Genomic DNA, 20,840 nt, shown 5'->3' on the forward strand with positions numbered 1-20,840 from the left:
CACCTGCCCTCACCTGACACTGCTTGTCTCAAATCCCCCAGTCCTGCACTCACCCGCCTGACACCGCTCTCCCCGGAAGCCAGCCTTGCAGGAGCAGCTGCCGTCCCTCCTGTCACAGGACCTGGTGTGGGGCTGCACGCACTGACACTCCTCTGAGCAGCCTGGTCCGAAGGCCCAGGGCGGGCAGGCTGCACCCACAGAACTGTGAGGAAGGCCCTGCCTGCCGGTGGTACCCACCCCTCCCCAGCCTGGCCTCCACACTGCCCTGGGTCAGCAAGAGCTACAGAAAGAGAGAGGTCCCATGGCTGCCCCTCCCAGGCTTTTCATGAAGGGGCCGGACAGTCGAGCCCATTTCACGGAGAGCCAGGGTGACAGCAAAGCTCAGAGCCTGCCCCATCACACCCCTTCACAGCTGAGCACGTCAGCCTTCTCCTCCCTAAATAACCTCGTCACTACGTCAAGTAAAGTGCTGTCTTCAGGCCCTCTTCCCCTCTAGCCCTGTCCCCTTTTCTCCCAGCCCCAGGACTTGGCCTCCCTGCCAGGAATCTCCACAAGCCAGGATGAGGCCAGTACTAGAAGCTTCTGTGGGAGGTCTTCCCTGCCCTTGCCTACAGCCGCTGCCCCCCCCCCCGCCCCACTGGGGCTAGGAGGCACCATGCGGCTGGGGACCAGCGAGTCAGGAGAGAGGATGTGGCTCAGACCCACAGACCTGGGATAGTCACAAACCTGGGGTGGTCGCAGCCCCACAGCCCGGCTGGTGACCTCATGAGCCCTGCTGGTGACCTCATGAGCCCTGCTGTCCTCTCCCATCTGCACCATGGACACCCTCAGCCCTGCAGCCACCGCAGACCCTGGCAGGGCAGCAAGACTCACCAAGGTGGCAGAAGCGGCCGTAGAGCCCCGGGTCGCAGAGACAGGCCCCATAGAGGCGGTGGCATCGGCCCCGATTGGCACAGTGGCATTTCTTGTGACAGTGTTTGCCATAGAAGCCCTTGGGACAGCCTGGGTGAGAATGGGGCCCCAGGGAGAGCCTCAGTGGTGGCCAGCCCACCCCTACGTGCCCCACCTAATTAGCCCTTGGATGTGGTCGCCTGCCCAGTCCCCACATTCCCCCAGGGTCAGCAGCAAGGGCGGCAGCTGAGCACCTTCCTTGCACCTGGCCATCAGGAGTGCCCAGACCTCTGTACCACAATGGTTGCCAGAACTTGGGACCTCCAAGAAGATGGACGCCTGGCCCAGCTGCTCAGTGTCACAGGCCCAAGCCTCAGGCCACCGCAGGCCGGGAATGGCTCTCCCTAAACACTCCCCTCCTGCCCCGTGTTCTCTTACTAAGGGGCTGCAATGGGTTGAATGCTGGCCACCCCCAAACATGTCCCGATGCCCAGGATCTCAAGACAAGATCACCCTGCATTACCCAGGTGGGCCTTAAGTCCAGAGAGGCAGGTGGAGATATGAGACAGAGGGGGCAGGCACAGAGGCCAGGCGCAGGTGAAGTCAAGGTAGGCAGGAGGGACACAGCATCAGCTGAGGGACGTGGAGTCTGGGAACTAACTACATGGGGCCTGCCCTGGCCCTTGCCAGCGATTCACCTCCTTCAGCCCACCTGCACAGGCACATTGCAACTGTGGGGACTCTGGTGCCCCGCCCACAGGGCTCCTGGAGACCTGGGTCTCTGGGAAGCCATATGGGTACAGCAAGGAGAATCCTAAACCGCAGACCCTCTCCCTGGCAAAGCCCCAGTGTCCTTACAGAGCTGTCCCTCACATAGCTTCTAACAGGCAGCAGGGCCCTGCCCTCTGCAGGACAGAAGCTGCAGCTTGAAGGGAGGGAAGGAAGGGGTGGTGACAGTATGCAGGGTGGAGGGTAGAGAAAGCCCCTCAAGGCTGCCTGGGGGCACCACAGACACCAGCCCACGGAGTTTAGCATGTGGAGCCCCCGAAGCTTCGAAGGCCACCTCAGGGCAGTGGGGACAAGCTCTCACTGAGGCAGGAAGTTTGTGATAACCTTAGTTCCATTCTCTAGCTGGAGGCAGAATTTAAAAGGTCTGAAAGGGCCTACCCCAGTGGCTCACGCTGCCTGTAATCCTAGCACTCTGGGAGGCCGAGGTGGGTGGATCACTTGAGCTCAGGAGTTGGAGACCAGCCTGAGCAAGAGTGAGATAGTAAAAATAGCTGGGCATCGTATCGGACACCTGCAGTCCCAGCTACTAGGGAGGTGGAGACACGAGGATCATTCAAGCCCAAGAGTTTGAGGTTGCTATGAGCTATGACTATGTGGCTCTCTACTGAGGGTGACAAAGTGAGACTGTCTCAAAAAATAAATAAAATAGGGCGGCGCCTGTGGCTCAAAGGAATAGGGCACTGGCCCCATATGCCGGAGGTGGTGGGTTCAAACCCAGCCCCGGCCAAAAACTGCAAAAAAATAAATTAAACAAATAAATTAAAAGGTCTGAAGATGTAAAGATGAAGTGTTAGCCACCCGAGCAAACTTATTTACGTGGACTCTGTAATTCCTCCAGAAATGCTGGGCCTTCAGAGTTAGAAAGGACATCAGCATCATTGCATGCTACCCACAGGGTATCCCTTCTGCACATCGCCCCCGGCCATCACATAGCTCTCTACTTGAATGCTTCCAGGAACGGGGAGCTCACTACCTCCCAAGGGAACCCATTCCAAAAATGCTGCTCTGTGAAGTCCTCACCAGCTTCTACAGCCAGGCCCTGGGACTATCAGCAACACTGAGAACTTGATGCCTCTGCCACTAAAGGACTAGGACAGTGGGGGCTGGGGCTGCTCCCTCTCCAGCACAGCCTGGTGCTCTGGAGGAAGGGCGGTGAGCAGGGAAGGAGAGTGAGCAGAGCTTGGCTTCCCTCTCCCTAGTCTGGGGGCAGGAAGGAGAATGCAGAGAAAGCTGGGATGGGGGCAGACAATTGGGGGGGGGGTGGTAGTGTTACCCCAGGGATAATTCCAGAAGCATTAGGAGGGCAGCACATACCATCCTCACATTGGGCTCCGCTGACACCTGGAGGGCAGCGGCAGGCCCCCGTCGTGGGGTCACAGGTTCCTCCATTCTGACAGCTGCAGGAGGAGCTGCAGTTCTTCCCGAAGGTATCTGGGGGACAAGCTACAGGGACGACAGGGAAGCACCCAGGTCACCAACCAGCGGGGCTCCGGCCCAGAGACCCACCACAGCCATACCCACGCTGAGACACCCCCCCGCCCCAAGTTGGAGGTAACTCATTGAGAAGTAGCCCCTGGAGCCTCTAGTGATGTGCCTGTGCCCACTGCCCCGCCCATGTTCACAGCACACACGGCCCGCCCCGTCCCTCTGAAGGCCACCACGCTCACTCAGAACTAACCCCTGAAGGCAGGCAGAACAGCACAGAGCTTGCCCTGGCCCGACCATCCGAGCCAGAGGACCCACTGCCAGCCACCCTGCAGCAGCCCCTGCCCCCGCTGTCCTAGGCCCTTAAATGCTGGTTACTTATTGCTGGACCCCTGAGACTGGCATCTCCAGGGACAGAGGCCTCAGCCTGCTTGTCTCCAGGGTATCCCACCACCTGGAGCAGGGTGGACAGATAAGCAGATGGATCCACACGGCCCCTGCCCAGAGCAATAGGAGGAGTGAAACTGTGCATGGTGTCCCCGCCCAGTGGCCTCACTCTCATTGCAGATGAGCCCAGTCCAGCCCGCAGGGCAGTCACAGCCATCCAGGCCAGGGAGGCAGGTCCCTCCATTCCTGCAGTCATCACAGGTCAAGCTGCAATCGTGGCCAAAGGAGTCGTCCAGGCAGACTGGGGGCAGACAGGGTGGGACCTCAGAGCCTGGCCCTGGACTCCAGCCCCACCTGGGCTGGGCAGGCACACAAGGAAGGGACAGGACGGTCACCCCAGCCGGTAAGTGTAGGAGCAGATGCAGGGCTCAGGAGGAGCCTTGAGCTGCCAGCCAGCACGAGCTGTGCAAACTGCCGGAGCAGCTAGACCTCTCTGGGCCTTGTTAGACAAGGGCATATCACAGAGGCCCTTCCTCATACCCAGACCCCAGCCAGGGGCTCTCTGACAGCAAGAGCCCAGGGCTGAGATACTGCTCACCAAACTTCTCCACAAGCGTGTGCTCGGCCCGCAGTTCCACCTCCTCTTCATCCTCCTCCTCCTCTTCCTCCTCAGCCCCTGCGTAGTGGTCTTGGAAGAGCAGCGGCAGCTCATCCCGGAGCACCGCAACATGGGGCAGGGGCCGCACGAAGGGCAGCCGGCTGTCCAGCTCCACCGTGGGCTCCTGCAGGGCTGGGGAGCACAGGGGCCCTTAGACCCCACCTGCTGCCCCAGAGTCCCCACTCCTCGGCCCGGTAGCAGAAGGTCGTCCCAGCTGTACCCCTACCCACTTCTCAATACGGAGAAGCCATGGGCCTCAGAGATCCTGCTGATGGCCCAGCTCCCCCAAGCCCGTCCTAGCGCCCCACCCTGGCTTTAGGTGCTCCAGGCCTGGGCACAGCTGACACCAGTCCCAGGACATCACCTTAGGGCTTGATTCCTTCTCTCAGCTGGTGAAGATGGAAGCAGGACCCTTGGGACTTCCTGAGAGACAGGCTGCCCTGGAAGACGCCTGTCCCCACCCCTGCTGCCCATGGCAAGGTCAGGGCTTCAGTGGGGCCCACATGGTACCCACTTGCCTCAGAGATGGTACAGGCCCAGAGGCCAGGGCACAAGAGACCCCAGGCAGGGTGGGTATGGGACTGGCAGGTGTGAAGTGTACTCTGTGGGCTCTGGCAGGCAGACTACGAAGGCAGGAGACTCACGGGAGCAGCCTCTGCGGTCCTCGTCCAACCGGAAGCCAGCCTCGCAGGAACAGCGGAAGGAGCCGGCCAGGTTGGTACAGTGGTGCTCACAGCCTCCACGGCTGGAGGCGCACTCGTCCACATCTGTGGGCAAAGGAGGCTGCTGGGTAGCCGCTCCAGGTCAGGGGCCCACCCACTGCACAGAGGCCAGGGTGGCCCTGCTGAAGCTCAGCGCTCGCCTTATGACCGAGCTGGGCAAGCCGATCCCGCGGCCATAGCAGCCTCCCTGGCCAACTTCTGGCCCCTCCCCTCCCCCAAGGCCAGGCAACAGTGGACACCTGGTGCAGGGCCTTGTTGGGAGCAACCAGGAGTGCAGACCCAGCCCTAAGAGAGCACAGCCTGAGAGAGAAGGAGTAGGTAGGTCGCATAGTCCTGCATATAGCAAGCACTCAGTGCCCACTATCAGGGCCAGAGCTAGCCCTGTGTCCCTCTCCAGGGTGGTCCCACTCCCCAAGCCACCCAGCAGCTCACCTTCACAGCCACAGCCATCGGTGCTGAGCCTGTAGCCAGCGTAGCAGCCACACTCGTACCCGCCGGGGCTGTTGGCACACACCTGCTGGCAGCACGGGCTATCCACACAGTCGTCCACATCTGCAGGTCATACACACATGCCCACATTCAGCCCCACTGAGCACATCTCCATGTATGCCCCCTGGTGCTGTTTCTCTCACACACACACACACACACACACACACACATATACATGACACATCACAGCCCCTGGGTCACCACATCTGCTATGAGCAAGGTGGGCCTGGGGCCAGGCAGGCTGGAAGGTACCATCCCCCTGAGAGTCAGGCTCTCCCAGCTAAGAGAGGACCCTGCATAGCCACAGTGTGTCAGGTGCTACTCCAGGGGATGGAGGGAGCCTGAGAGGTGCTGAGGGGGGTAAGGTGGGTGCCCAGAGGGCCGTGCATTTTGGGGTCCTCCCAGGTCAGGATGCTGCCTCTCTCTGGCAAGATTAGGGAAACAAGAGGGAATATCAAACCAATCCCAGATCCTGGGATGGGGGAGCCCGGAGGAACCAGCCGCACCGATGCAAGTCTTCTGGTCCCTGTCCAGCTCGTAGCCACGGGGGCAGGTGCAGAGTGGCCCCGAGCTGGTGTGGCTGCAACCGTGGGAACAGCCGCCATTGTCAGCCTCACAGCTGTTCACAATCTCCATCTCGATCCCTACAGAGACCAGCCACCACCAAGTGAGACAGGGCCTGGGGTGAACTACCCACAGTCCTCCCCCACCCAGCAACCAGCCTCTTGGGGCTGGGACAGTCTGCTGCCTGGGCCAGCTCTAGCCCTTTCCCTCCTTCTCCTCTGGGGACCCTGCCCAAGGCTGTGCCAAATGGACAAGGAAGCCCTGCCCCTCAGGTCCTGGAGAGACACCCAGGGCACCTCTAGCCCAGGCCTGCTGCCTGCTGTCCACTCACGGTAGCACTGGCGGCCATCAGCACCCAGCTCATAGCCTGCATGGCACACACACTTAAAGGATCCGGGAGTGTTGAGGCAGCCGTGGGCACACTGAGCAAGCCCGGTGGCACATTCATCCACATCTATAGGAGAGAGACCAAGGGGAGGTTCAGGGGTGCCAGGAGGGAAAGGGGTGGGGAGGCCTTTGACCCACTGACACCTAGGGCCTGTAGCCACATGGCCCAGCTGGTCAGGACAGAGTCCCTGTCAACTGCTAATCACGCCCTTGCAAACTCCTTGGGATAAAGAAGGTGACCCTCAGCTTGGTTTCATACTTACCCCACAAAGCCTCCTGTACCCAGAGTGACAGGGGGCACCCTCCACACAGACAAGCGGTTCCCAACGATGGCAAAGGTGTGGAGCTACGGGACCCTCACTCCCTGTGGGTACCCTGCAGCTATATGGCAGGACACCTCAGAAATTGTTTGCTACCTGCTCCAGACCTCATTGCTCCTAAGACATCCTGAGGGTCACCAGAGCCAGGGAGAGACCCCTCCCCAAGGCTTCCCAGAGCAGCCCAAACATCTGAAGGCCAAATGTCAGAAACACCCAAAGGTCCGGGAAGGCATTATTAACACACATCCCATGGTGGATGGTGGATGGGCTGCCAAGGATGTGGGAATGAATTCCAGAAAAGAGCACCCTGCTGAGATCTGAGTCTAACCGAGAACACTAAGAAACAGTCTCAGGGTAGAGCAGGAGTGGCCAGGAGGTGCCGTCCCCTGGGCTGCTCCTTCGTTCACATCCATCTCTTTGGTTCTCCGGATGAGCAGCTCTTACATTGAGACAGTGTCACTCTGTTGCCCTGGGTAGAGTTCTGTGGCATCACAGCTCACAGCAACCTCAAACTCCTGGGCTCAAGGGATCCTCCTGCCTCAGCCTCCAGAGCAGCTGGGCTAGTTTTTCTTCTATTTTTAGTAAAGACAGAGTCTCGCTCTGCTTCGGCTGCTCTTGAACTCCTGAGCTCAAGGGATCCTCACACCTTGGGCTATCAGAGTTTTGAGATTAGAGGTGGAAGCCACTGCTCCCAGCCTCACAAGGAATATTTTTAAAAACAAAAGTGAAGCCTGAGGTCTCACGTATGCTCCTGTACAAGTGAACTCCTGGTGGGAAGCAGATCCTTGAGTGGTTCCTATCCCCTGGTGGGATCATTCCAAGTCACCCAAAGGTGGCCAGGCAGGGCCAGCCTTGCTGCCAAGGGACAAGTGACCCCAGAGAGGGACAGTACCACAGGTGCACCTGCTGAGAGCAAATGGGGCGAGGGAGGGGCACCCTACCTTCACAGGCCTTGTGGTCGGCCGCCAGCTGATAGCCCGCATGGCACTCACAGCGGGCAAGACCTTGGAGCGGCCGGCACGTGTGCATGCAGCCACCATTCCTCTCTGCACATGGGCTTCTCCCTGCGATCACAAACCCAGAGGGAAGAAATCAGGGTGGGGGCCCCATAGAATGCGGTGCCTACCGCGGGGCCCCTCAGGAAGCCTCCAACCAGCACTCTACCCACTTCCTTGTCCAAGTAGGGGCTTGGTGAGGTGTGGCCCATCTGTTAGGGGAAGCTCCCACATCCAGGAAGAGGGAGACCACCCCACAAGGGCTGGGCCCAGGTCCCAGAGGCCTATAGCAACCCCAGAGAGGGGCAGCTATGGAACTGAAGCATCACCCCACCCCCCAGCTTCCTGATTCCACAGATGTGCAATCCCAGAACACGGCCCTAACAGATGGGCTACACCTCACCAAGTCTCCCAGAGCCTCAGGAACTCTCATGAGATCTGCTTCCAGCTCCAGCAGTCCAGGCAGGGTCCCCCCACTCACTAACGGATGCAACGCCTGCCCTGGGCCCAGGCTGCAGGGTCCTCCCTCTGTCCCCACTCACGGATGCAGCGCCTGCCATCCTCCTGGAGCTGGAACTCGGGCTGGCATTGGCAGCGGTGCCGGGTTGCTGTGAGCTGGATACAGTGGTGCTGGCAGCCGCCATTGGCCAGGGAGCAGGAGTTGATGGCTGAGGGTGTGAGGAGGACCCAGGTCAACCCAGGGGGTTGAATGGCTGACAGTCCCCACCCCAGGTTGGCACGGAACAGAAGATGGCACAGCCACCTCCTCCTGACAGACCCTCTACCTTTCTACCTCCATCTTTGAAGCTGCTCCCTGTCTGGCTCCCAAGCCTGCCTCTGCTTTCTCTGCCCACATACAGGACACGCAGGACCCTAGCCAGTCTTCTGCATCCTCTGGCCCAGCCTGCCTGAGGGCTGGACCCAGAAAGCACTGAGAAGGCTGAGGATGAGGCTTGGTGCCTGAGCAGTCTGGCACACTCCCTGGAAGGAGGTGGTAACAGGGGTGATGGAGGCACCTCATACTCTTGGTCCTCACGTCAAGGCAGGGGGCAGGGGGCAGCTGTGGACAGTCACTGTGGCCCACAGGCTTGACCCCAGCCCCCAAGGGGACAGAGCAACTCTTGCCTAGCACAGGCCAAGCCACACCTCATCCCCAACCTCACGCAGGCCATCCCATGCAGGCCCCTGCAGGAAACAGGCTCTGTGGGGTCTGTGGGAGCCAGATGGGGACCCAGGGAACGGACAACCCTGCCTTCATTGGCCCAGGGAGGTGAGCAGAGGGCACTGGGCCAGGGTGGGTGCCCAGGGTGGGCACTGTGTCTCTGCCAGAAGCAGCAGCCAGTTCCTCGCGGGGATTTGGTGGTGTCTGTGTCATTCGCCTTATGGTTAAGGAGGGGACAGCCCAAGCCTGCGGGGAAGCCGCAAGAATGTGCTATTCCTGTGCCCGGGTGGGGGAGGCTGTCTGCCCGTCATCTGTGCCCAGAGCAAGCCTGAGTCCTGCTGCCAAGGCACCAAGATTGGGAGTGGGAGGCTCCACCCCCAGGATCTGCCTTTTGGGGGGTGGTGCTGCAGTTTGGGTAAAGTACTTACCACCATTGCATGTGGGGTGGGAACCCAATACCACAAAGGAGCTGCCGGGGGGAGCAGGCGGGGCTCCGGGAGCCCCAGACACGCTGCCAGCCCAGGGCAGAACCTCTGTCAAAGCTTGTCCCAAACCCACAACGCTCACCACACCACCTCGCCTCCCTCCCTGCCAGTGGGGAGCATGTGCTAAGGGTCCCCTCCAGGGGGAAGACGCCACAGGTGGCAGTGACTGCTCCATCTCCTGGCTCCACCTGGGCCTGGTGCATGTGGAAGGAGAGGCCCAGGACAGAACGGACCGGAGCCCATCAGCCCCAAGGTCCCCTCCCCACCCACCTATCTCCCAATTCTGCCATGACCCTGGGGCCAGACAGGAGCTATCCTGCTGCCTCCCCCAAGATGGCTCTGCTTAAGCCACTGGCCATCATTGCAGAGGCTTCCAAGTATGGCCTGATCCAGCCCCGCATTCCTGGGGGCTGTTTATTTGTGTTCACAACACCAACTGCACCCCCGCTTGGAACACATAATAGGAACCAGAAGCCCTTTCTGGCAAGGCCAGGCAGGCATGGAGGGGTGCAGAGCCCAAGGTAGGGGAGCCAGCTGAGCAGGCTCATGGACAAGAAGGCCCTGGGGAGCTATGGCCATGCTGGGATAGAGAGGGGCTTCCCAATCAGCTCTCCAGACAAGAGACCAGGACACCCAGGCACTGGAGCCCAACAGGGGCAGGTGGGGGTCCTGTTTGGGGGGGAGGGGGGAAGGGTCTCTGCAGAGCCATCCTCCCCACTTCTCACACTTGTGACACTCCAGCTGCTCCCAAGCTGTGCACACCAGGGAGCCAAGCCCAGTGTCATTGCACAGCCTAAGCTATGGGTTCCCGGAAAGCTGAGCAAGGCAGATTTTCTCAGGCACTGGCTGTGCAGCTTGCTCAAGAAGGGCCAGCCTGTGTAGCCAGTGCCTAGTGCTAGGGGGGATGTTCCCATTCCCTCCTGGTCACTGTGACACTCACCTATGAAACACACAGCCCAGCAACCCCTGCCCAGGCCACAGCAAAACTGCACACCTGACTGCCATTCTGCAGATCAGACCAAGCTCAGCAAAAGACAGGGATTTGGGATCTGCCTCTGAGTAGGGGGCAGGTTCCCGCTCCCCAGTTTGTACTCACAGTGCCCTCACCTGATTCACCTGCTGACAGACAGGCATCCTGACAATCCTGCATCCCTTTCAGGTCTGTTACAAGACCAAGGGCTATTTTCACAAAGGGAAACCTCCCTGATGGTGAGGGTTTGCTGGTGGGTATGAGCAACCCTGCCAGATGTTCTCGTCCCCTGCTGACTCCAGGCGCTTTCTCTGCCAGGGCCTCACTTAGGTCCCAGTCCACTTCCAGGTCAGCTGGAGTGACGATAGCTGGAGGGCACTCTGTGCTACGGAGTGAATGTTTGTGTGCCCTCCCCAAATTCATGTGTTGAAGTCCTAACCCCTAACGTCATAAAGTCACACATGTTTGTGTGCCCCCAAAATTCACGTGTTGAAGTCCTGACCCCTAATCTCACCATATTTGGAGAGAAAATCTTTATGGATATAATTAAAGATAAATGAGGGCAGAAAGGATTAGTGTCCTCATTAGAATAGACTGTCCCTCCTCCCTCACAGCACAACAGCAGCCAGAACTAAGGTAGCCTTCGCCAGGAACTGAATTGTCTGGCACGTCCATCCAGGACATCCAGCCTCCAGAACTGTGGTATTTGGTTAGTCAGCCAGAGCTGACTGAAATACCCAGATGCCCCAGTCTGTAAATTTCAGAACACCCCACTTCAGCTGGGATTTGTAAGGTCCATTAGAGCTGGCTGCAGCACCACCCTCTGCCAGCAGAAGTCACCACCGAGGAAACTCATCAAATGTGAGGCTTGGTGCTCTTCTAAGGGAGCAGGTGGGGACCCCAAGAAGTACATGGAAAATTCTAGAATACAGTCTTTCTCCAGGACAGAGGGTCAGGACTGTCTGTGAGGCTTGTTCTCCACTCTTGGGAGGTGCTGTGCTCCTGACCAGGGGCGCTACTCCTGAATTAGGAGGCAGCTTCTGCAGTCTGGGAGGGACCCAGTGCTAAGTGTGGTACAGCCAAGGGCCCTGGAGGAAGCAGTGGTGCTGTCCGCAGTGGCAGACCACCACCACCACAAGCTTGTCAGCTAAGGGCTAGGCCATGGCAGGGGCCAAGCCCACAGGCTGGCTCTGAGCAAGCTCCAAACTCACCTGGGGGGATCGGGTTGGCTCCAAGGTGGTTTCCCAGAGGTTTTGTAATTACTGCCCGCTGACTGGGCTGGCTTCTAGGTCCCAGAGTCTCCTGCCACATGTGGTCAATGGTCACCCACAGCCCTTCCTTCTAGAAAGCCCTCTGTTGGGGCCAGGGCTAGGATGGCAGAACCAGATGGGGGGTTCATCCCTTTCTTCCCCACAGGCAGCCCAGGGTTCACCCCCTGCTTCCTGCCCTGCCCCCGCCTTGTGCATGGGGGTGCTCAGCTCACTCACAGCCACAGAAATGTTCCTTGCTCCTATGCCACTGCCCCACAACACAGCCCCTCAACACAGCACCAAGTGGGGAGAGAAAGGCCACCACTCCCTCCAGGGACCCAGGCTGAGCTGACCTCCTGGCCCATACCTGGGCGAGGGCCAGGCTACCCTGTCCACCACACCAGGAGCTAACTGTGCTTCACCCACTGGTCTGACCTCCCTTTGCTCCCAACTGACCCCCAGAGGCACTAACTGTCCTGCCCATCGGTCTGCCCTACCTTCCCCTTGAGTTTCTGGACACAGCCTGGGTCTGTAGCCCTCAGCCTCCCTGAGTTAAGATACACCTATCCCACAACCCCACCACTGCACTGAAGCACCTCAGCACCACCTCAGCCCACCCCATGGGATTCTGGACTCAGGCAAGGCTGGGACAGGGTCCTCCCTGTGTAGAAGTCCAGGGTGGTCTCAAGGGATAGGGTGAGGGGCTGCTTTTGCCTCCTTTCCCAGGGGCTTGGCTCAGGCTGGGCCTCCTCTGGCGCCTCCAGTTGGGAAGACAGACTCTGCTTGTGCAGCTGCAGCCTGTCTGGCCTGGGGATGGCAGGAAGCATTGGCAGGGAGCACCTGTGGCTTTACATGGATGGGTTTTACAGACGAGCCTGGTGGCCTGCACACGTGTACGCCTGTGGCTTTGGCCCCTGTCCCAAGATGTTGCCAGCAGCAGCTTCCCCAGGCCTCCCCTACAAGCAGGAGTTGAGGGAGCATCCTGGGGGCCTGCTGCCCTGATGGGGAGTCCCAGGCCTGGGAAGAAAATGGTCTGCCCCCGGGGGACATGGCAGGCCTTTGGCAGAGGCAGGCAGGAGATGGATATGGAGGCCTCCTCTAGCTGTGCACACACCAGGGCCCATCTGACTCTGGGGAAAGGGGACATGGGCAGAGGGCAGCCATGTCCAAGGCTAGGGCCAGGTCAATCTCAGGACCCTGGGGCAGGTGTGGTACTGGCTCAGAATACCCCAGGTGCACAGGAGGCTCCCCCAGTGCCAAGTAGCAAATGGCCTGGAGCTGTTCTGCTCCTGGGTTTTGCATGCTGCTCTGCAAGGCATTATGGGAGACAGAGGATGACACACCTAAACACCACAGCCAGGCCACTGCCCTGGGCAGGCCCTACTTTCCACAGCTGGGGAGGGAAAGAGCTAACCCAGGCCCTGCGGGTAAGAAGCAGAGACTGGGGGCCATGCCCAGGAGGACATCCTGGGTAATGAAGTATCCCAGGACTAGGGGCACCAGGGAAGGGGGACAAGGCCCCAGGGTCCATCTCTTCTTGCACTCAGAGCCAGTGGCAAAATTCTTCTTTTAAATCTTACTGTTAAGGACAGAACCTTTTTGCATTTTACTTCTGAAGCCCTACCACAGCCTAGGCCCAGAGGGTGCTACTGTGACCCTGAACTGGAGGATAAGACCACTGGCAGCCCCAAACCCTGCAGGCTGGGAGTCCTGATGGGGAGAAGGAGGGGCTGGAAGTCCAGCAGAAGACCCTCAGAGTCCTGGCAGGGTCCAGGCAGCGTGGCTTGGACCAGACAGTACGCTCAGGAGGCCCCCTGCAGGGCAGCCCCTCAGCACTTTTTCCTTCCCTCCTCCTCACTCCAAGCTGCTGGGGGAAGGTCTGAGATTTCATAGCCTCAGGGCTGCAGGGACCCACCCCACCTGCACCAGCCAGTATGTCCACCCCACTGCCCAGCAGGTACCTCAGCAACAAGAGTGGCTTAAGATGGCTAGAGCCCTGGGACAGGCACACTGGCTCTGTCAAGGAAGAAGCCCCAGGAGACCCCGTGTCCACTCTGGGAGCTTCTCAGGCCCCCCATAAGTAAGGCAGCCCATGGTGGGCTGACAAATCTACACCCATCCTGGACACTCCCAGGAGACCTGGGACCTGGCCTGCCCACCAGCTGGTGTCAGCTCCCAGGAATTCCTGATACATGGAACTAGCCACCAATAGCCCCATCCAGAGCGAGCAGCCCCCATAGGGCAGGAGACAGACAGGGAGCACTGAGCAGGTGTCTGGGCAGGGGTCTGGGCAGTGCCCAGGCACGGGCAGTCTGGGAATGGGGCTGATCCACACGGGTCGGGTGATGCTTGCCAAAGTGAGGGTTGCCACCCATTCCCCTGGAGAAATCACCCTGCCCACAATGATGGCATTTTGTTATAGTGAAAGACCATGCCGAAAGCCTCAGCCACGTCTCCACAGTGAGACTGTGACTCTGTGAAGCTTTGGCATAAAGTCCCTGCCAGGAGGTGCAGTCAAAAGAAACAGATGATTCTGAGATCACAGCTCTACATCCAAACAGCAGCATAGATGAAAGCCCTCTGGAGACAGGCAGCTTACAGGTGAGTATCCCCTCCAGTGGGAGACAGGAGGAGGGGGCCCTGCACCCGGAGGGCTGTGGAGGCCCTAAGAGCCTCCCAGACAGGGTGCATACTTTGAGGTCTGTCAGCTAGAGGGGCTGGAGGTCCTTGTAGCCTCCTGCCAGGCTGAGTAGACGCTGCCCAGGGATCTGCTAAAAAGACCCCTTAAAATAAGCAAATACCCCCAATTAGGACTTCTGGGGCCTGGAGCTACAGACATCTCCCAGGAAAGGGTCTACGAAGGCAGCCACAGGCATAGCAATGCACTGGGCTAGGCAGGGTCCCAAGGCCACTTTTAGCAGTCGCTATGGGTCATTTCTGAGCCCTACAGAATATAGCTCCCTTTGCATGTTATTACTTATCCCATCCCCATCCTGTCCCTTCCAGGGGCATCTCAGGGAAGGACACTGGCCGCACAGATCGTGGAGAGGAAGATCAGGGAGTATGGCCAGCCAGGCAGACGGGTATCCCCACCCTGGAAGGGCCTCCAGGGTCTTCCTTCTTCCAGGAAAGCCCTGCCTGAGAAGGGGTAAGGGAAGGACATGCCCCCCCCCCAGCTGCCTCTTCCAGGGGGCCTGAAGGCTACAAAGCCCCCAGTCACGGCTTCCTGAAGCCCCTCCAGTGGGCAGAGGGCTGGGACCCCCATTTTAGCCGTCCTAAGCACATCACAACATTCCTACATCTGTTTCTACTTTCCAACCCCGGAAAACTTCATGGGGCAGCAGCCTGGCTCCCCGCAGCGGCCAGGACATGTGAGTGTGCGCCCAGCCCCCTGGGGCTGGCAGGCCGCCCTGCCACACGGCAGGCAGGGCCAGGAAGGAGCTGCTCAGAGCTGCCTGGGCCTGCTCTAGTCTCTGAAGTGGAGAGAAGCACCCTACCCCCAGGCCCTCAGAGAATAGCCATGTGACTCCCAGGCAGAGGCCAGCGGGAAGGGGTCTTCAGTTGACACTTACCCAGGCAGGTCCTGCCGTCCGTGTGGAGCCGGAAGCCAGGCTTGCACTCACAGAGGTAGGAGCCAGGGGTATTCACGCAGCGGTGCTGGCAGCCACCGTTGTGTGCTTGGCACTCGTCCACATCTGGGCAAGAGCGGGGACGTGTTAACATCTGAGCACGTGCCCAGCACAGCCCACCTCGCCGAGGACCTGCCCCCCACCCCAGTGCCCAGGTATTAGGGCACCAAGCCCTTCACCCACATCTGCTAGAACCAGGGCAGAGGAGGCAGTGTCTGTCCTCCCACCAGGGCCATCTGCTCAGGTGGGGCACAGCAGAGGAGAGCAGGGTTGCAGGGGATGGCCTAGCTCCTAACGCCTTTCAAGACTGATCTTGAGTACCCGCCATTTCCTTAAGTCCAAATCCAGAAAATGCTTCCAGGCAAAGCCACCCCCCTCCCCCCACTGAGGCTCAGGAGCCCAAAAGGAGAAACTGAGAACTTTTGAGAAGACCCAGCACTGGCTGCAGGGGGTGGAAGAGCCAAAGCGTGGGGAGGGTGGGGGGCAGGGGTGCTGGTTTAAACATCTTCTGCCCTAGATTCATGTCCATCTAGAGTCTCAGAACGTGACTGTGGCAGGAAACAAGGTCGCTGCAGATGTAACAAGTTAGGGATCCAGATGAGATCATTCTGGACAAGGGTGTCCTGACAAGAGACACACACAGAAGACAAGTGAAGACCTGGCAGAAACTGGGTGAGGTGGCCACAAGCTAAGGATGGCCAGGAGCCTCCAGAGGCCAGAAGGAAGGGCAGGGAAGACCCTCCCTGCAGGTTTGGAGGGAACACAGCCCTATTGACACCTGGAGCTCAGATTCTCCATCTCCAAACTTTGAGAGAAGAAATTCCTGCTGCTTCAGACCACCCAGTTTGTGGTGTTTGCTATTAGCCCTAGGAATGAAATGCAGGGACCCAGAGGGAAGCTTTGCCACATCGCCAGACAGGTGCCCTGATCGGTGCCCTGCCCTATAAAGTGCCATCCCTACCCCAAGCACCAGACCCTCCAGACCTCCCCACCCAAAGGCCAACTCAGATGCAGAACTGTGCATTGACAGTTTCCAAGCTCAGGAGTCTCCACTCAAAGAGGGACAGGGGACGGAGTCTAAGGCTGGCCTGATCTCAAAGCCCCAGCAGTATCCTCACTGCCGGACTTCCAGGGCCAGGAGAGGCCAGCCAAGGGGAGCAGAGCAGCAGCCTGGGGCCACAGATACCCTGCAGGGCCCCATCCACCCCTGCTCATCAGCACAGCCTCCTGCCCCCAGGTGTCCCTAAGCATGGAGAATGAGGGGGGGAGGGGGGAGATGAGGCAGGTCATCTTCCTGCCCACATGTCCCCCACCCCCAGGCCCACACAGCCAAGCCAGGCCTCAGAGGAGTCCAGGCAGACAGATAAGAGGTAGTAAGTCACTAGTCCTGGAACACCCAAGTGTGAAGCTCCTGGGCTGCCTGGGACCGCAGCTGACTGGCGGGGCACCCAGCACACGGGAGTTCTTAAAGCTGCCATGGCTGGGAAGAAACCAGCAGTGGAGACAGATGGAACTGGCCATGTCCAAGGCTGTCCCAAGAATGCCTGGTGACCCCTATCCATAAGAATTCTGGGGGAATTCCAGGAGGGTTCTCTAGGGGGCCTGGTGGCTTCCAGGCACAGCTGAGAGGCAGCCGCCCACTCCCTGGTTAATTTGAGAGAGAGGCCTTGATAACGTGGGCCTGATGGCCAGAAGACATTGAAAGATGAGGGAGGGAGGGAGGCTGATACCCTGGCAAGGACAGAAATGGGAGCCACCCTGGAACAGGACATGGGCACCAACGTCCTTGCCTACAACTCAGGCCAGGTGACACTTTTTATCTTCCAACCTCACCAGCTGGGCAGCCAATGCCAGATCAGAAGAGAGGGGGCCACTGAGAGCCGCCATTAACAGAGAGACAGGCATGTAAATGCTCTTTGTGTAAGCTATGAGCTGAGCGCCCAGGCCCTCTGGTCAGGGTGACAACAGGCCCTGACCACTGCCCATGCCTTGAGAGGAAAGGATACTTTCCATGCTTAGACATTTCTACACTGCTGGGAAAAGATACTATTGTTTCAAGGGATGAGTACTTGGCCGCACTGGAATGTGGCTGGCTGGGACGCCCCATGCGCAGCTACCCAGAGCCAAGCTTGTAACAATCTGCCAGGTTTCCACCATCAGCTATGACCTCTCCATACAGCCATACAGTCCCCTCCATCCCCATGAAAATGACTGCCTTTGAGGTGCCCACCCTAAACTCCAGCCATCCGAGCTGGATAATGCTAACGGCGGGACACAGGACCAAGCTCTTCACAGCTGTCCCCTCAGCCTGCACCAGGTGGTGCCCGCCTACTAGGCTGCGTCTCCTGAGTATAGAGTGCAGAGACCTGCTGCCAATCTGTGCCTGGCCACCCAGAGTCTCTGTCTGGGTTCCAGGGCCCTGTACTCCACATACAAGCCATTTCTGCTCTGGGGAGACCCCAGTGTCCCTCCTAAGCCCCAAGGTTGCCTCAGGGGGAAGGCAAATGAGACCAAGAGCACCTCTCCAGCTGCACAGGAGTCAGACTAATATTCTTCAGACAGACACCAGGATGGTTTGTGGGAAGAAGCTTGAAAACAAAAGGTTAACAGACTTCAAAGAGCCCCAAAGAAGCCCCTGGGAACAGAGGGTTCCAGATCCCTCCAATAGGAGTGTCAGCTGGGGAGACAGGTGCCTGCTGGAGAGGGGAGGTGGGCAGCACCCACCCAAGAGAGACCCTTTCCCCAAGCTCAGGACCTCACTCAGACCCCGAGAGAGCCCCTGAAAGGTAATGGTGTGAACCCACAGTCTCCACAGGGCATGTAGCACCGGCTCATGCAGCCAGTAGGAGCTGGCTGGTTCTGTAAAATCCCAGCTGTCAGCCAGTGGTTCTGACGTCAACCTCAGCTAACAGAGAGACTGACTGAGGTGATACTGGACAGAGAGTGGTGGGTGTAGGGTCATCCTGAGCCCTGGCTGGGGAGGCTGGACCTGGAGGCTACACCTTCACACAAACAGGTCAGTCTGGAAAGAAGCGCCAGGTAGATGCCAGCATGGTGCAGCCTTACCAGTCATCAGGCCCCCTGCAGCTGGCTACCCTCCTCTCCGGCCCAACCCTGCACAGCCTAGGCACCGTACTCACATACACCTGCACCCCCATGGCTCCCATCACCCTCCCACTATGAGGACAGGACCATCTGCTCTCTAGTATCCTGCCCTAGGGCTCTCCAGTGGCTCCCAGCACCAAGTCCCTGCAGAAATCCCAGCTCCTACAAGGCAGAGGCGTGGTCCTTAGCACCTCTTCCCCACCCCACCCCCGTGCCCCTCCCTCCCATCACACCCTTCCCCCATGGCGCCCCTCACAGTAGGGGCTGGCACACTGACCTCAGCCTAAGCCCTGAATGTCCATCCCTGAAACTGCAACATCTAGAGGTCAGGGGACTGCTGTGGGGGGAGACAGGGCCTGGGGTGGGGGCCCAGGCAGGGGGCACTGAAGCACTGCTATGGCTTCCGGCACCCGCTGTCTGCTGTCAGCCAGGATCAGAATCTGGACAGAGTGAGCCACTCAAGGCGGAAGGACTTGGGGCCTCCCCTCACCTGCTTATGGACAGGGCACCTAGCCAGACGACCTCCTGCTGGGGTTCCCTCTTTGAACTGAGCAAATCCCCTTTAGAGAAAGTATTTACATTCAGCAAGGCAGGAAGAGATCCCTCAACCCTGCCCACTCTGCTCCCATGGAGCCCAGTAGTGGAGGAACAGAGATGCCAGAGGACCCTGCAGGTAGGTGCTGAGCCCACGGCCTAAGGAGCTACCGGTGCCCGTTAAGGACATTGCAGTCAGCTGAATAACACCCCCCAAAGATGTCCACATCCTCCTTCCCTAAACCTTCCACAGCAAAGGGCTTTGTGGGGGGACTGAGTTAAGGATGCTGTGAAGTCATCCCGGGTCCTCTAACAAGGAGGCAGGAGGGCCGGAGGCAGAGGGAGGAAGTGGGAGGTTCAAGGGTGCACCTGAAATGCACACAGGCTCCAAGAACTGGACAGGATAAGAACACCACCACCACCACCCCCGCCGAGCCTCCAGAAGGAACACAGCCCTGCCCATACCTCAATTTCAGCCCATTCTGGACTCTGACCTCCGGGACTGTCTGAGTGTGTGAGGATTTGTTACAGCAGTGGGACCAGTGCCCTGGACACCCCACACAGCACTGGCACTTTAGATTCTGAACACCAGCAGAAAGAGTTGCAGGGGGAGGCTTGAACCCCTAGGCATGAGGGAACCCCCAGAGGAGGCCTCCTCCCAAGCTCGCTCAGCAGAGTCAGGAGATGAAGTGGGCTCATTCCAGGGACAGCAGACTAGCCTGGGGGCAAGACCATTCTACCCCATCAGCCTAACACCAAGCACTACACCTGGGGAGGGGGACAGGCCAGGGAGGGTCAGGGCAGCTACGTCATGTACCAGAGAGGAGCCATGTGCAGGGAGTAGTAGGGCCTGAGAGTGGCTATTTTAAGGAACAGCTGGGCCAGGGTCCTGCTGCTGCCCTCCACGAGGTACCTAACTGTGGACATCAGCGCACATGGGACGCTGGCATGGCTGGTTCCCTAGGAAGCCAGGCTAGGCCTTTGGTGCCTGCCTGGCTGGCAGAGCCTCGGGGAGCCCATGGAGCCTCCATCACCATCTCTCTACAGCTCCTGGCTGGGAATAAGTCCTGGGCCACGGGCATGAGTGGCCTGCCACGAATGGGCCACTGCTGAAGCTGGCCCACACTCACAGGAAACTTGGAGCCCTCTGGACACCTGCCAGAAAGCCTCACTCAAGTTCAGAGCCTGGCTTTGTCCTCAATATGACATGAGATCCCTATTCCCAAGGAGTACATACCATGACCCACAAGCCCTTCTCTCTGCCCTGAGAGCTGCAGCAGGCCTGGACCCAGGTGGGGACTCCCAGCTCCCCAAAGCACAGCTATGCCCAGCCTGAGGCCTTGGTGCTGGTCTCATGGCAGTCAGTGCCACTGCTGGTGGAGTGACAGCACTGACTTGGCCTGGGCTGAGCCACCAAGTGAGAGGTTGCCTACCTGGGAGGGGCAGAAGCTTTGCGTTCCCTGCACCCTTCAGGGAGGAGAGAGGCAGAGCCTCACCCCCAGGCAACTGGAATACAGGGTTAAGGGCTCTGAGGAGCCATCCCAGGGCATCAGGAAGGCTTGTGAGGGAGCAGCCCCCACCCCCAGGTGATACAGGTGAAATTCCCTGGGAACCACACTCCCCCCTCATTCCTGAGGATGCTGCTTCAAGCTCTGTGGATCCCAACTCCTTGGAGAAGACTGGCCCAAGGCGGGCACCAGCTCCCAGAGGCAGAGACGATGGGTGGGGGATAGGTGCATCCCATTTCCCACTGCAGCCTCTGGGAGCCTCAGGTCCTGGACCTCTCAGCTGCCCTTGCTGCCCATCTGTGAGCCCTGGGGAGGGAGCCAGACAGCACCTGCCACATCCACACACATGACCTCAAAGGAGCTGGACTCTTGGGACCCTGGAGGGGGAGACCCAGTGCTAGTATTCCCCAGAGGCCCCTCTCTCCAGCCTGCCCTTTAGCTTGACCCCCTGAGCTGCCAGTGCCTCTGAGAGCACCCCTGAGACCATGGGCTAAAGCAGGGGGATGAGCAGCCAGTGCCTCTGAGGGCACCCCTGAGTCCACGGGCTAAAGCAGGGGGATGAGCGGCCAG

At 59.2% G+C, this 20,840-nt stretch overlaps 1 protein-coding gene across 1 annotated transcript in view; it reads right to left on the reverse strand.

The window, feature by feature from the left end:
- Positions 1–20,840, reverse strand: part of MEGF6 (multiple EGF like domains 6) — a 99,771-nt gene that overhangs the window by 13,864 nt on the left and 65,067 nt on the right. Inside the window, 12 exon segments of the mRNA XM_023515142.1 lie at positions 54–188; positions 874–1,002; positions 2,995–3,123; positions 3,662–3,793; positions 4,091–4,282; positions 4,795–4,917; positions 5,305–5,424; positions 5,868–6,005; positions 6,257–6,379; positions 7,574–7,696; positions 8,170–8,295; positions 15,067–15,189. Coding sequence (XP_023370910.1) covers positions 54–188; positions 874–1,002; positions 2,995–3,123; positions 3,662–3,793; positions 4,091–4,282; positions 4,795–4,917; positions 5,305–5,424; positions 5,868–6,005; positions 6,257–6,379; positions 7,574–7,696; positions 8,170–8,295; positions 15,067–15,189 — 1,593 coding nt within the window.

The sequence above is a fragment of the Otolemur garnettii genome, unplaced genomic scaffold (genome assembly GCF_000181295.1).
Source record: "Otolemur garnettii isolate 467f Iridium unplaced genomic scaffold, OtoGar3 scaffold00067, whole genome shotgun sequence".
In the NCBI taxonomy this organism is placed as follows: domain Eukaryota; kingdom Metazoa; phylum Chordata; class Mammalia; order Primates; family Galagidae; genus Otolemur; species Otolemur garnettii.